Below are 15,457 nucleotides of genomic sequence, written 5' to 3' on the forward strand. Positions count from 1 at the left end.
GATCCTCAAATCAATGCTCCTCTATATCTACAGTGAATGCCTGCAGCATCAGGGAACACACTCCTGATAAACCCCTCAGATCAGAAAAGATGTTGGATGAGCAGGTGTCCAAGCATGTGGCCATAAACTGTGCATTTGTTCTAGAGTGGGTTCCATCACTCCAGAAATGCTGTTCCACTGCTCCAGAGAATGCGGTTCTTCACAGACACAGACAGAAATAAACTATCCTCAGATTCTCAGAGTGGAGACACAGATGATCAGACACAGAAAACACAAAGAACCAAATTCCTGCAGCATCTGTTGCCATGGTGCCCGTGTGTGTGTGGGCAGGCTACAGATTCTGGGGACCTGAAACACTCTCAGCGTTTTTTTCTCCTCTTCTGAGCAGAATTTGAGCATCTGAGTGAAGACAGTGCCCCCCTCAAGTCTGTCTGCGCAGGTTTGTGTGGAACTTTTCCTCAGTAAACCATGTGGAACTGTGTTCTCTCTGGAGAACCTCTCACACATTCTCACTTAGAAAACAAACACAGCAGGTACATTTAACTGCATCACATCTCGGCTCTCTTCTAATCAGGAGGGGCTAAGTGGAAACTGACACGTATTAATATAGTTCAAGTGCACACTAAGGAGAGTAAATATAGGCCTAGTTCACACTAAGGAGTGTAAATATAGGTCTAGTGCACACTAAGGAGGGTAAATATAGGCCTAGTGCACACTAGGAAGGGTACATATAGGCCTAGTGCACACTTAAGAGGGTAAATATAGGCCTAGTTCACACTAAGGAGGGTAAATATAGGCCTAGTGCACACTAAGGAGGGTAAATATAGGCCTAGTGCACACTAAGGAGGGTAAATATAGGCCTAGTTCACACTAAAGAGGGTAAATATAGGCCTAGTTCACAGTAAAGACTGTAAATATATGCCTAGTGCACACCAAGGAGGGTAAATATAGGCCTAGTGCACACTAGGGAGGGTACATATAGGCCTAGTGCACACTAAGGAGGGTAAATATAGGCCTAGTGCACACTAAGGAGGGTAAATATAGGCCTAGTGCACACTAGGGAGAGTAAATATAGACCTAGTGCACACTAAGGAGGGTAAATATAGGCCTAGTGCACACTAAGGAGGGTAAATATAGACCTAGTGCACACTAAGGAGGGTAAATATAGGCCTAGTGCACACTAAGGAGGGTATATATAGGCCTAGTGTACACTAAGGAGGGTAAATATAGACCTAGTTCACACTAAAGAGTGTAAATATAGGCCTAGTGCACACTAAGGAGGGTAAATATAGGCCTAGTGCACACTAGGGAGGGTACATATAGGCCTAGTGCACACTAGGGAGGGTACATATAGACCTAGTTCACACTAAAGAGTGTAAATATAGGCCTAGTGCACACTAAGGAGGTTAAATATAGGCCTAGTGCACACTAGGGAGGGTACATATAGACCTAGTTCACACTAAAGAGTGTAAATATAGGCCTAGTGCACACTAAGGAGGGTAAATATAGGCCTAGTGCACACTAGGGAGGGTACATATAGACCTAGTGCACACTAAAGTGTGTAAATACAGGCCTAGTGCACACTAGGGAGGGTAAATATAGGCCTAGTGCACACTAAGGAGGGTAAATATAGGCCTAGTGCACACTAAAGTGGGTGCATATAGGCCTAGTGCACACTAAGGAGGGTAAATATAGGCCTAGTGCACACTAGGGAGGGTAAATATAGGCCTAGTGCACACTAAGGAGGGTAAATATAGGCCTAGTGCACACTAAAGAGGGTAAATATAGGCCTAGTGCACACTAAAGTGGGTGCATATAGACCTAGTACACACTAAGGAGGGTAAGTATAGGCCTAGTTCACACTAAAGAGGGTAAATATAGGCCTAATTCACACTAACAAAGGTAAATTTAGGCCTAGTGCACACTAAGGTGGGTACATATAGTCCTAGTGCACACTAAGGAGTGTAAATCTCGGCCTAGCGCACACAAGGCCCATATTTACCCACCTTAGTGTGCCCTAGGCCTAAATTTACCTTTGTTAGTGTGCACTAGCCCTATAGTTACCCTCCTTAGTGTGCAGTAGGCAACTATGACACACGTCACTTGTGTGTAACACTTTCACTGCAAGGAATATGAGATTAATCTTTAATTTCCTGCACAGTGTGTGGATGTAATTACTGCACAAACACAAAGCGCCCGCCGTACGAGTGTAGACCAGCAGCAGTCGCCTCGGGCCTGTGTCGTTCTGCACTGCATCAATAATTTAACCCTACAATCCCCAAGAGTGGAAATGAATACTGACACCCGAGAACCAATCAGCAGCCAGGATGCTGCAAAAGATCAAAAAGGTCCCACCCACTTTTCTAAATATTTTTTTTATAATATACAGTTTATGTTTATAATCTACTTATAGTATAGGAGTCAAGATATGTGAGAGAGGAGAGAGAGACAGAGAGAGCGAAAAGAGGCAACCAGAACCAGTCTCACACCTCCATCCATATCTCCATCTCAGAGGTAGAGAGAGTGAAAGAGAGGAGAAAAAGAGGAAAAGTGAGTTAGAGAGAGAGAGAGAGAGAGAGAGGGCAGTAATGAGTGAAAGAGAGGAGCGAGAGACAGTCAGAAAGTGAGAGAAAGGGAGAGAGAGAGAGAGAGCAGTAATGAGTGAAAGAGAGGAAAGAGAGAGAGAAAGAGAGTCAGAGGGTGTGAGAAGGAGACAGAAAGAGAGAGAGAGAGAGAGAGTCAGAGGGTGTGAGAGGGAGACAGTCAGAAAGAGAGAGAGAGAGAGAGAGAGGCGAGATATGAGACTGGGTCAAAGGTCATCTGAGCAGGGATACCATAGCTGAAGCGTGAAATCGTGAGCTGCTGACAGATGTGGACTCTAAAGGTTCTGTTTCTCAGTGGAGGTTCTGTTTGGAGATATGAAACCAATGATGGGTTAGTTTTCTACCCTCCTTCAAAGGCTACATAGTGCATTCTCTGCAGTCTGCAGGACTTGAACCCACAACCCCAGGACCCTGGAGCTGTGTGACACAGACACTTCCTGCAGCGCCAACTAGTCTGAATCAGAACACTCCCATGTTTTCAGCCCCCAGACCGCTGTATGGGTGGTCTTGTTTCTCAGTGTGTGAGCTGGTGGGCTCCCCACATTAATGCTGGAGGTGGTGAATTTGTAGAAACCAATAGCCTTTTGATAAATCCAACCAAAAATATCCAACCCACTCAGTCTTTGTTTGTCCTCAGGGGTCTGCACTGTTATGGCACTTCTCCACTGGATGTAACCTACACGACTCGACTCAGCTCCACTCTTTTGCTTTTCCACTGGCAAAATCCGGTCCTGGAACCTGGTTCTTTTTCAGTCCCTGCAAACCTACGGTTCCAGCCGAGCCAAGTAGGCACTAAACGTGGCGTATAAACCCTGGAGAGCTCTGATTGGCCAGGGAGACCTGTCAATCACCACAAAATGGTGCAGCGTATTCGCTGCATATAAAATCTCTGAAGTTACAGCAGCTTTCACATTTGTTTTTTATCCCACAGCAGCAGCTCTTAACATTTCCCTGTAGGGTTTTGAAGAGGTTCAAGTTCTCCTTGGGTCAGTGGCAAACGACAATCTCCAGTGAAAGCCTAACATGCGACAAGAAAAACTGATCTGTGAGAACTGGGGCTGAGCCGTGTTCAATCCAAAAAACAACAACAACAAACCAATACACAACCATTAAACAGTGCCTGACTTTACCGACACAGTTGTTGTGGTTCCTGTTAGAGACTGGGTTTTGCAGCATCACTGGCTACATTTCGCGAGGGAGCTGTGGAAGTGGAAAAGCGACAAGCTTTAAGCAAGCCGAGTTGAGACGATCCCACGCAGTGGAAAACAACATTAGAAAAGTATACTGATGTTCTCTGGCCTCTTTTTTGTTGGAAGCCATCTCTATCTCCATCTTTCTTTTCTTTATTTGTCCAGCAGCACAAACAGATGTGTGTTTGTGATGTAGGTTGTTTGACAGGCAGGTAAACCATCCAATCATTTAGTTTGATACGAGTGAAATGATTGGTCTACAGTCCTGTGGCCTTAAAATAGGAACATTTAAAATGATTTATTCCATCAATGTGATCTACTGACTGTTATCAGGGTGTAAAGCATATATCGAGAAAACGCAATATAATAAAACCGTTTACTTCAGCTTCTATGCTCACAAAAACCAAATGTTTTTCAATCAAATGTTTTTTAAAGGGTTTAAATTGTCATGCTGGAGATGGCAGGGTCTTGGAGCTCTGTCTGTTCCCGAGCGCAGTTTATTACAGAACACAAACCCAACGTCAATACCTCTCCCTGCAGTTAATCAACTGTCCTCACCAGCTTCCACCCTCTGTCCCCAGTCTCCTCCAGTAACAGCGGGGACAGAGTGGACACAGTTTATAATCAGCTCTGAGAGACAGGCCAAACATACAATGCTAACTAACATCGCTAAGAAACTAATCAAATCCAGTGTTTTCTATTTGCATCAGGCTATCAGACGCAACACAAAAAACAAGATGAAAATGTCTGAAGATTAATTTATGGTGGCCTTGGTCACAATTGGCCAACCCCTGTCCAGGAGCTGCTGCTGCTGCACCATTTAAAATGGAATGGTGAATTTTTATGGGAGGCTAACTTTAGCTTTGTAGCATATAGCATTATGGATATGGCAAATGTAACCATTTTGAACATTGTTTTCTGTTAATAAATTCAGCTGTGACACCTTTAGTAACTAGACTTGTATTATTGTCTAGAACCAGCCTAATAAAACCATTACGCTAATGCTAAAACATGCAGTACAATTTAAGGCGAAATTCATATTGGCATTAGTTTTGTAGAACTATGCAAACATTTATTCATTCATTATCTGTAACCCTTATCCACTTCAGGGTTGCGGATGGTCCAGAGCCTACCTGCAATCATTGGGCGCAAGGCGGGAATACACCCTGGAGGGGGTGCCAGTCCTTCATAGGGCACTATGCAAACATTCATGTTTACTACTACTAAGTAGTAGTGGTAGTAATAAAAGTGTTGGAAAATAACTGCCACAATATTTAAGGTGGAATAGTGTATTCAATCATGAAGCTAGGTTCCTCTTTGTGAAAATGTGGTTAAATCTCTGACAGTTTTAGGGAATGAGTGGCAACAATAATAATTTAACAGCGTGTTAACTCTGACACCATTAGCAATTAGCCTAGCATTATCTGTCTAGCACCAAAGAGGTAGAGACGCTAACGCTAAACAGCGAGCGGAGGGCTGTTAGATTCCAGCAAGCAAAAGCGTGTTCATTCAGCGGATTTAATTAGTCAGGGACAGCGTGTGATTATAATAGAGTCTGTGCACTCGTCTAGAAAAGAAAACCCCTTCTTTCTTCCATCTCTTCCCTCTCTGCACTATGACTCTCCTCCCCCTGAGGTCCAGGCTACTTCTCAATTTTTTGTTCATTACACTGAGCTGCTTTTGTCCAAGCTTTTAAAAAAACGGTGCCGAACTGTAGCCCAAGAGCTGTGTTTCTTTTTTTATTTCCTTTTGCTTTATCACGTTATTTCTTTATTTCTCTCCATCTCCAGCTGGGCCCTGGCCAAGCCCTTTTCAGCTTTCACAAAGCCTGACCCCGGCCGCCTTCCACTTCAAAAGAACCACGCTCTACATTATTTTTACTCATTTCATTTTGCTCTGAGGGAAGTAACGGCACTAACTTCCCCCAGGATCTGTTAAAGGTGCAGTCTGTCATTTACACCACCTGAATATTCACAACACAATCAGAAGTGTTTATTATTTTACAGTTTTTAAGGGGACAATGAACAGTGAATGGATGGTGGAGCTGAAAAAAGGTGACAGTGAGGGGACAGTGGAGCTGAGAGAGGGGACAGTGAGTCTCTGTAAATCAATGCTATTCTGCATGCAGAGAACAGTGCCTCTGAGTCAGCAAATGGACAGTTAATAAACACTGAATTTCTCTCTCACTGTCTACCACTCTTACTCTCTCTCTCTCTTTCTCTCTCTCGCTCACACACAGAGTGTACCACTCTGTTACTCTACATTCTCTCCCTCACACGCAGTGTCTCCCACTCTCTCCCTGTCAATTACTCTTTCTCTCTCCTCACCCACACCCTCTCTCTCTCTCTGAAGATAAAGCATTAGCACAGTGGCACTGTTAGCATAGGTGGGGTTAGCGTTAGCACAGTGGCACTGTTAGATTGGAGCTAGCATTAGCACAGTGGCACTGTTAGCATAGGTGGGGTTAGCGTTAGCACAGTGGCACTGTTAGATTGGAGCTAGCATTAGCACAGTGGCACTGCTAGCATGGGCGGGTTAGGGTTAGCACAGTGGCACTGTTAGCATGGGTGGGGTTAGCATTAGCAACAAAAACAGTTCCTCTGTTGTTACAATGTCAAGTTTGTTACAATAGCAGAACTAATTTCTTCTCTAAAAGGTGCTGTATAGAACCATCTATAGCACATTCTCCATCAATCTGAAGAACACTTTCATGATTCAAAGGACCCTATAATCAGGCAAAAGTTTTTACAAGTGTTCAGGATTCTGTATAGAAGCATTAATAAAGAACCCCTTTAGAACCATCATTGTTAAGATTATTGGGTTTAGTTTGTCTGACAGTTCTGAGCACAGATTGTGACTTTACTGAGATCTCCACTAAAACTCCATAGGAGACACGAGACATCACTGAGGTCTTGTTTTCCCCTCTGGCATCAATATTGTCAATCTCTCTAGAACCATTTCCTTTATATAAGTCATTTTTAAGATTGCCCACGTTTCTTTGTTAACTCTTCTTTATCTTTTAACTCTCCTGTCTCACATCTTTAAAATATTTTTAATAATAATAAAAATGTTATTTATAATTGTCTCATTCTTTTTCTCATAATGAATCATGGGTGCCTCCTGTGCCACTGAATAGCAACCTATGAGCAATAAACCTTTACTCTGGGATGTACTGAATTGAGAGCTCCATTACTCAAGAGAACATAGTTCCACTGCTCCACCGACTGACGCTGGGGGGTTTTACACACTAAGTCACAGAAAACCCCACACAGACTAGAAGGAAAACCCCTGTTCCCCAGCAGGGGTCAGTTAGAGCGGCTCTGATGGCTGAAACAGCACAGAAGACTCAGAGGAGATGATCTACAGTAGGTTGGTCCGTACAAGCCCCCCCTGTCAGGAGAGAACCTGCAGGACAGAGAGCGCCCCAGCTGCTTGTTTACGTGCTGTTTGTTGGGGGCTGATGTTGGGCTGGTTCTGCAGTGGTCTGCGCTAATCACTCATTAACCCTGGAGCTGTGGTTCAAACATGCTAAAGTCTTTAGTCTGTTTTTGGAAAATGAGGGCAGAGCTAAAATAAACGGCTCTTTCCTGCTGAACACTTTTTAAAAAAGCTTTGCGCTTAATTTCAGAGATAAAGCCCAGAGACACAGCGAGGGCCTCGCCACGGCCCCGGAGCCCATCCTTTAGGAGGATTATCTCGGGTCAGATCGAGAGGATGGAGCAGGCGAGGTGCTGACCAGGCGATTAAACCACAGGGAATGTGTGCAGATTATGTTTTTACGGCTCGGTGCGAAGGGATAAGGCTCTGAAGTGGGTTAATGTTTTTCCGCGGGGGGCGTCAGTGCCACTTTGGCTTCATCTTTGTTTAATGTTTTTGTTCACAATTTTAATAACAACACACTTTGTATAAAACTCTGAGGACATTTCCTCCCCATGTTCCTTACAGACAAGTTATACTTCAGCCACCAACAAGATACAGTCACTACAGTCTTACTCAAACACACAGTTCCACTTTAAAGGCGGAGCTTCTGAACATAAACAAACCAGAGAGAACACAATCATAGATAATACCTTTAAAACGCCTGTGTCTCAATGTTTGTAAAAATAGAAACATGCTTCAAGAACCAATCAGAACCCTCAGAGCACATCAGTATACCCCACCCCCAGCCCCCCGCTTTGTGACTGGAGGAACCCTACACAGCAGTGGTCTTCAAACCTCAGTACGAAGAACCACCACATGACATGGAACTGAATAATTGAGAATACAAATGATTAAATAATCTCATATTAAAGTGTGAATCTGGAGGCCACCAACCCACACACTGTGAAAAAACACCCAGTCAGATTTTTGTGTGCTGCCTAATTCACAAAACATAAGCCATAATAAATCAAAACATAAAACAAGCCATTCTGATTCTGTTACGGCTAAAAAAATGGCTAAAAATGTTTGCTTTTCGCTCCTCAATGCTGTGCACTCGGGGTTGGGGTGAACTGCGAGCGACTCATTATCATTTAAAAGAACAGGTGCTGAACGCAGGTTTCCTGAACAGGGCTGTTTAGGCAGTGGGAGAAGGCTGCTGTGGGGCTTGTGAGCTTTTAACCAAAGCAGATCACAGACATTTCATTAATAAACAGAAATGTGTTCCTCTGTGGGGAAGAGAGTATGGCACCTTTAAATAAAATTAGCGTTAAAGAGTTCACCTGAGTAAACGCGGTGTTAAAGATCTGAAGCAGTGCGATTCATCCATGATCAAGAATCCCAGCACCTCTAAAGTTTGAGAACCTCTAGTTCAGGAACTACATCATTGGACTCCTCAGCTCCTCCTACCACACCTGAAACAAGCCCCTCCCCTAAACAACACACCTGATCCAGGTAACGAGGTGTACACACTGTGTTTGTGGGTCACTGCTCACAGAGTGGACACACATCCTGCTCTGGAGCAGCTGCACATGAGCCGACCTTCACTGTCCATCACCAAGCATCTGCCAGAGAGGTTCTAGACAGTGTTCTAGATCTGCTAGAGATTCTAGACATCTCAGCACACCTGATCCATCTCAGCAGCTCCTCGCGGCCTCTAGACCTTATTGTTCTAGACACTCTGAAAGTTCTCTGCCTGCTAGCCACTATAGATGTCTACAGGTTCTGTTCTATATATTCTGAATGTATTAGACATGCTAGCTAACTGTTCTAGATCTTCAGCATTCTCTAGATGTTCTGTCTGCTCTAGACATTCCCAACACCAAACGAATCAAAATACTGCAGGGTTCTAAACACTCTAAACGTTCTTAAGCTCTCAGTCTGGGCTGATGACGTGTCTGTCTGTGAGGTGACTCACTAAATCTGTAGGTTCCTCTCAGGTTCTCTTCCTCTCCGTGTTCTCTCTCTCTCTCTGTTCTTAATCTACCTATCTCTCTCTCTCTCTCTTTCTGATTCCTCACATGCCGCACGGTACCGTTGCACGATGGTGCGGACCTGAAGGAGAACCATCAGCAGTCAGTACAAACCCAATGCGGAGAAACGCAGTCGGGCACGAGACCAAACATAGGACTAAAGCAACACGTTAAAGAGCAACACATACCCCCCCCCACCCCCCCCCCCCAAGCACACACACCCCATGTCCCCCTCACAGTTCGCGTGACTGTAATTCCTCCTCCACGGCTCTTACCCCGTCAGTCTGCTCATCCGCGCGAAGCTGAACACGTCCATGGCGGCCGCAGCGCGCGCGCCGCACACACACCATCATACACACTCTCTATCTCTCTCTCACACGCACACACACACACTCGGTGGCACGAGCTCAGAGAGAGAGAGAAACGCGTGGGTGTTTTTCCGCGAGGGGGGGGGGGGGCGTGGCCACGGGTGGGTAGAGAGCGAGAGAATGATGAAGAAGATGGAGAGGGAGGGATGGTGTAGAAAGAGAAAGCATGACAGGCAGGAAGAGAGAGAGAGAGAGAGAGAGAGAGAGAGAGAGAGGGAGGGAGGAAGAGTGAGAGGAGGAGAGAGGCTACAGATTGAAGCGGGGACGGAGGATGGACAGAATAGAGGGGGAGGTGACATATGGATATAGAAAGAGTGCGTAAGAGGAGGGAGATGGAAGGGAAACAGAATTGAGAAAGCAGAAAAAAGAAAGGAAAAGAAGAGAACAGAGAACTGGATGATGCCCATGTAAGGAGTTCCGGGTCAAAGCCGGATTTTTCTGTGATCAAATAAAATGGGGAATGTTGTTTTGCGGAACAGGAACCTTGATGTCACAGGTTTTTCACCCCACAGAGAAACCATGGAGCACAGAGTGCAAGCGCCAACAGAAACCAGCAACACCCGGTGAGTTCTGTCTCCCCCTGCTGGAAGAATAAGTCGCACCAAACTAGGCGAGTGGAGATAAAGAAGCTCCAGAAAGAGCTCAGAGCCTCAAATAAAATGTTATGGTGCAATGGAGCTGGACAAATCATTTACGTCCTGAATGGGGTTCTGGGTAAAGACGAGAGAACCAGAGGCATCTGTGGATTTTCTCCTTTTGAAACAGGGAAATGTAAAAGTGAAATGACCCGGATCTAATGTCTGATTTGAAAAGAAGTCTGTGAGGAAATAAAAACAGGAAAATGCTCTGTGTGTGTTTCTCAGCTGTGTTCAGCACGACTCAAGGTGCCATCAATTTTGGGCTACTCTTCTCTGTTGTTCTCTGCTGTTCTCATTGTTCTCTGCAGAACTCTGCATCATTTCCACATGTGTATCACATCTCACTCTAATCTGACTTTACTGTAAACAGTGGATAAACCATGACTCTGTCCTGACTCTATCCCTTTATCTCTGGCTCTGGAGCTGACAGCCAGACACAGCCACATTGGAACACAGCACCACCTGCTGATTCAGACACAGCCACACAGCCTGTAATTTTGGTGGGAAAGGGCTAATCAAGACCCCAAAGAGGGTCAGAACCCCAGGGTAAAACCCCCTGAAGACAGTGTCCTGTTTGAAGTTGCCAGTCCACATTAAATCCTGCAGCAGTTTGGTTCTAGGTCCCAGTTTACAGCATCAGTAGATTCTCACCCATCTCCACAGGACAGAAATAAAGACCCCGTTGTGTCCGGCGGCTGTGGATCGGCCCAAATACTAACGCCCTGTTTGTCCAGCACTCGGAGACCACAGCAAACTTCAATAAAACAGATCAATCCCTGCCATCGCCACCACAGCCCAACAGGATTGAGCTCCATCACAGCCACTGTGGCCCAGAGAGAGCGAGAGAGAGAGAGAGAGAGAGAGAGAGAGAGAGAGAGAGAGGAGGGTGATGGGGTGGGAGCAGGCACAGTTTTATAACAAAAACATCTGTTTAACTTTATCCTAAATCTGTTCTTGGGGAAAGTTGAGGCAGGTGAGAAAAAACAACACCTGCACTTCAGACACCAACAAGACACAGTCACTTCTTACTCAAACACAATGTTCCACCTTAAAAGATGAGGACAAACAGGAGGCGTGAATGTGTTTTGCTGTGAGAGCAGTAGTTCTCCGGAATCGTCTACAATGCCTTTAATTTAAACTCTGGACAAGTCACCTTAGACGTCATTAGACGCCTCCCCCGAGGAGGGATTTGGTAGGAGCCTCCCCTGAGTGAAGATAACACACACACACACACACACACGCTAATGAGAGTCTGCGACTAAATGGAGACGGAGATTAATCCTCTATGTTAATGAACTGAGTTATCTGATCAGACTCAAAATCATTCTCTCACAGCACCCACGTCATTCTCATGCGCTACAGCTTCTCCTTCTCTGTGAAACCTGGAGGAAAACTGCAGAAATCACCTCTAAAAACAAGAACACAGTCTTAAAGGTGCGGTCAGTGCTTTTTACCAACAGAAAACACACAAACTGCGCTCATAAAGTGATCAATATTTTAGTAAAGTGCAGCTCACGTCAGAAGAAGCATCACTCCACTCTGTTGTCCCTGAATGAACCACAGAGAGTGTCTGGCACAGCCCGGCCACTAGGTGTCAGTGTAGGCGCTGTTTAATAACAAGACCATGCGGAGAAAAACAGTGGATTGCTGTTTTAAACCTAAGCAATATTTTTAATATTTTTGCAAAATAAATCTAAAATCTCTTCACATTACATTGATTTTATTTAATATGACTGTCTTTGCCCACAAACTCCGCCCTAGACACAGAGGGTGGAGCCACAGCCTCTAATCAACTGCAGTAACACACTGTTTACACCATCACATGCCTCTATCAAATCATTCTACCATCTCCAACCAATCAGCATGCTCTGTTTACTCCACTGTTTATTTCCTCTGCCCTCAGTTTAACTGTCAGTAGGTGGCAATGCACTCACTGCTCTGTCTCTAACTCCGCCTACGAGTGCAGCCATTGGCTCAGGAGTCTCTGAATGAGCCTCCACTTGTTCATTGGCTCATGGATGAATGAGCACAGGTTTCAGTAAATTATATGTAAATGAAGCACTGGTGGGTGAAGCTTATTCCACGCCCTAAAGCTGATTCATCAACTGTGCTCAGAGACAGTGTTTGTAACCTCTATACAAAATCAGGCTGTGGAACAGTGGAACTGTGTTCTCTGGAGTGATGGGGTTCCTCTGGTGTGTGGAACAGTGGAACTGTGTTCTCTGGAGTGATGGGGTTCCTCTGGTGTGTGGAACAGTGGAACCGTGTTCTCTGGAGTGATGGAGTTCCTCTGGTGTGTGGAACAGTGGAACTGTGTTCTCTGGAGTGATGGAGTTCCTCTGGTGTGTGGAACAGTGGAACTGTGTTCTCTGGAGTGATGGGGTTCCTCTGGTGTGTGGAACAGTGGAACTGTGTTCTCTGGAGTGATGGAGTTCCTCTGGTGTGTGGAACAGTGGAACTGTGTTCTCTGGAGTGATGGAGTTCCTCTGGTGTGTGGAACAGTGGAACTGTGTTCTCTGGAGTGATGGGGTTCCTCTGGTGTGTGGAACAGTGGAACTGTGTTCTCTGGAGTGATGGAGTTCCTCTGGTGTGTGGAACAGTGGAACTGTGTTCTCTGGAGTGATGGAGTTCCTCTGGTGTGTGGAACAGTGGAACTGTGTTCTCTGGAGTGATGGAGTTCCTCTGGTGTGTGGAACAGTGGAACTGTGTTCTCTGGAGTGATGGAGTTCCTCTGGTGTGTGGAACAGTGGAACTGTGTTCTCTGGAGTGATGGAGTTCCTCTGGTGTGTGGAACAGTGGAACTGTGTTCTCTGGAGTGATGGAGTTCCTCTGGGATGAGTTGGAGTGAGGAGTGTGATCCAGAACTAATCCCCAACACCAGCCCCAGACCCTCGCTGAAGAATATGAGGCTGAACTCCATCAGATCCTCACAGCTATGTTTCAACTTTGAGTTAAAGCCACTAAGACACTCACTCCAGAATAAATCACTTCAGACAGATAATACTGACCCTTTAATAAAAGCTGAACGTTGATCCACACTGTATTTTATTTGGTGTAAATTGTTTCTGTTTTATCTTTAAAGAAAGAAGATCAGAGTAAAACGCTGTACTCACTGAATGACTGTGAACACTCCCAGCTCATCGCCGCCCTCCATCCGCCAGCACTTCTGGGACGTCCCGTAAACTCTCGCGTCCTGTAGATCCTTCGGGGGCTAATATGGTTTATTTTTATTTGTTTGTTTTTAGTTATTTCCCCGTTTTTCAGCGTCTCTTTGTGGTTAACCTCCTCACGCAGAGCCTCAGCGTCAGAGAGAAAACGGGACCAGCAAAAAAATAGAAAAAGAAAAAAGAAAAACTGAGTTGCTATTTACAGACAGAGGGAGAGAGAGAGAGAGAGACAGACAGAGAGAGAGAGAGAGAGAGAGAGAGAGAGAGAGGGCACTAACGTTTCTTCTGCTTCAGTAATGAAATGCCATCACATCACGGGCCAGTGCTTCGGGAGCCACAGGGATCAATGCAGAGCAGCTGGGCGAGAGAGGGAGAGTGAGAGAGAGGGAGAGGGAGTGAGAGAGAGGGAAAGAGAGTGAGAGAGAGGGAAAGAGAGTGAGAGAGATAGTGAGTGACAGAGAGAGAGAGAGAGAGGGAAAGAGAGTGAGAGAGATAGTGAGTAACAGAGAGAGAGAGAGAGAGATGGAGAAGGAGAGAGGGAGGAAGAGAGAGAGGGGGAGAGGGAATGAGAGAGAGAGGGAGAGAGAGAGAGAGAGAGAGAGAGAGAGGGTCAGTGGAAATGGAAAATCCTCTCTGGGTCAGCTGGATGTCCGTATGAAAGTGGACGTCTGGTTTTTTCGGAGACTCTAATCCTTTAAGTGTAACCCACTTCTGGTCCAGTGGGTCCGGAGCGTGTGAAGCAGGGCGGGAGGAGGTGGAGAAGTTGTGTTTGTTTCACGATTTATAACATGATTTCACATATCCTCGCTGTCAAATTAAAACCCTGTATCTCCATGTTTGAGGATGTTTAATTATGACATCATTTGAACACAGCAGTTTTCCTTCACCCTGTGTGTAAATCTCATGATGAATGAGCCCAGACTAGAATTGCTCCAAAATTACTCTGAATAACATCTTTTTACACTGATTCCACTGAGAGTTCAAGAGGGTTTTTTTTCTCCTGTAAAATAACTTTTAGTAGTTTTCAGCTTTTTGTATTTGCCATGACAACACACATCATACCAAACTGCAGCTGCAAAACTGTCCACCATTTTGTAAAAAGGCTGAATCTGAAATATCTCCCTCCACACTGCGTAGTGCACAGTGTAGGTCATAAATAACAGATTCTGCACTAAAATAGTGCAGTGTACCTCAGATGATAACTTCATTTATATTCAATATAAGCTTCATGTCCCTCTGTCTCACTTTTAATGCAATGTCTGAGTGTAGTAGTATTAGTTTATAATCTGTGAAGTGTACTATGTAGGGAGTAGGGCACTATTTGAGACAGAGATAGCCTTTTCCAGACGTGATAAGCTCCTCCTTTTCCGTGTCTCGTTGGATTGTGGGACAGTGTCCATTGTTACTGTCCTCAAACATCCACTGGGTCTAAGTGTGCACTGTGGAATTTTAGTTTACTCAACTTTAACACTAGTGACTACACTACACACTACACACTACCCACTACAGACTACACCCTACACTCTACAAACTACACACTACACCCTACAAAGTATACGCTACACACTACAGAATTCAGACTACACCCTAAACACTAGAGATTACACACTACACCCTACAAACTACTCACTACAGACTACACCCTAAACACTAGAGACTACACACTACACACTAGAGATTACACACTACACCCTACAAACTACTCACTACAGACTACACCCTAAACACTAGAGACTACACACTACACACTATGCTCTACACACTACAGACTACACCCTACACACTACAGACTACACCCTACACGCTACCCACTACAGACTACACCCTACACTCTACAAACTACAGAAATCACCCTACACACTACTCACTACAGATTACACCCTAAACACTAGAGACTACACACTACACCCTACAAACTACTCACTACAGACTACACCCTAAACACTAGAGACTACACACTACGCTCTACACACTACAGACTACACCCTACCCACTACAGACTACACCCTACACTCTACAATCTACACATTACAGAATTCACCCTACACACTACACCCTACAAACTTCTCACTACAGACTACACCCTAAACACTAGAGACTA

The 15,457-nt window shown here is 45.0% G+C and overlaps 1 protein-coding gene across 5 annotated transcripts in view; it reads right to left on the bottom strand.

Moving 5' to 3' along the window:
• Positions 1 to 13,703, bottom strand: part of frmpd4 (FERM and PDZ domain containing 4) — a 34,903-nt gene extending 21,200 nt beyond the window's left edge. Inside the window, exon 1 of one of the 5 annotated variants that reach the window (XM_066686340.1) lies at positions 10,841 to 10,972. Coding sequence is in view for 4 of the 5 variants with exons in the window: in XM_066686336.1 (XP_066542433.1) it covers positions 8,494 to 8,540 (47 nt within the window). In the remaining variant the exon portion in view is untranslated. Of the gene's footprint in view, positions 1 to 8,493; positions 8,650 to 9,458; positions 9,582 to 10,840; positions 10,973 to 11,705; positions 11,761 to 13,302 lie in introns of those variants that run through there. The other 4 variants (XM_066686338.1, XM_066686339.1, XM_066686337.1 and 1 more) reach the window with 4 other exon arrangements.
• Between the last annotated feature and the right edge of the window lie 1,754 nt (positions 13,704 to 15,457).

Source organism: Hoplias malabaricus, chromosome 12 (assembly GCF_029633855.1).
Source record: "Hoplias malabaricus isolate fHopMal1 chromosome 12, fHopMal1.hap1, whole genome shotgun sequence".
NCBI classification, from domain to species: Eukaryota; Metazoa; Chordata; class Actinopteri; order Characiformes; family Erythrinidae; genus Hoplias; species Hoplias malabaricus.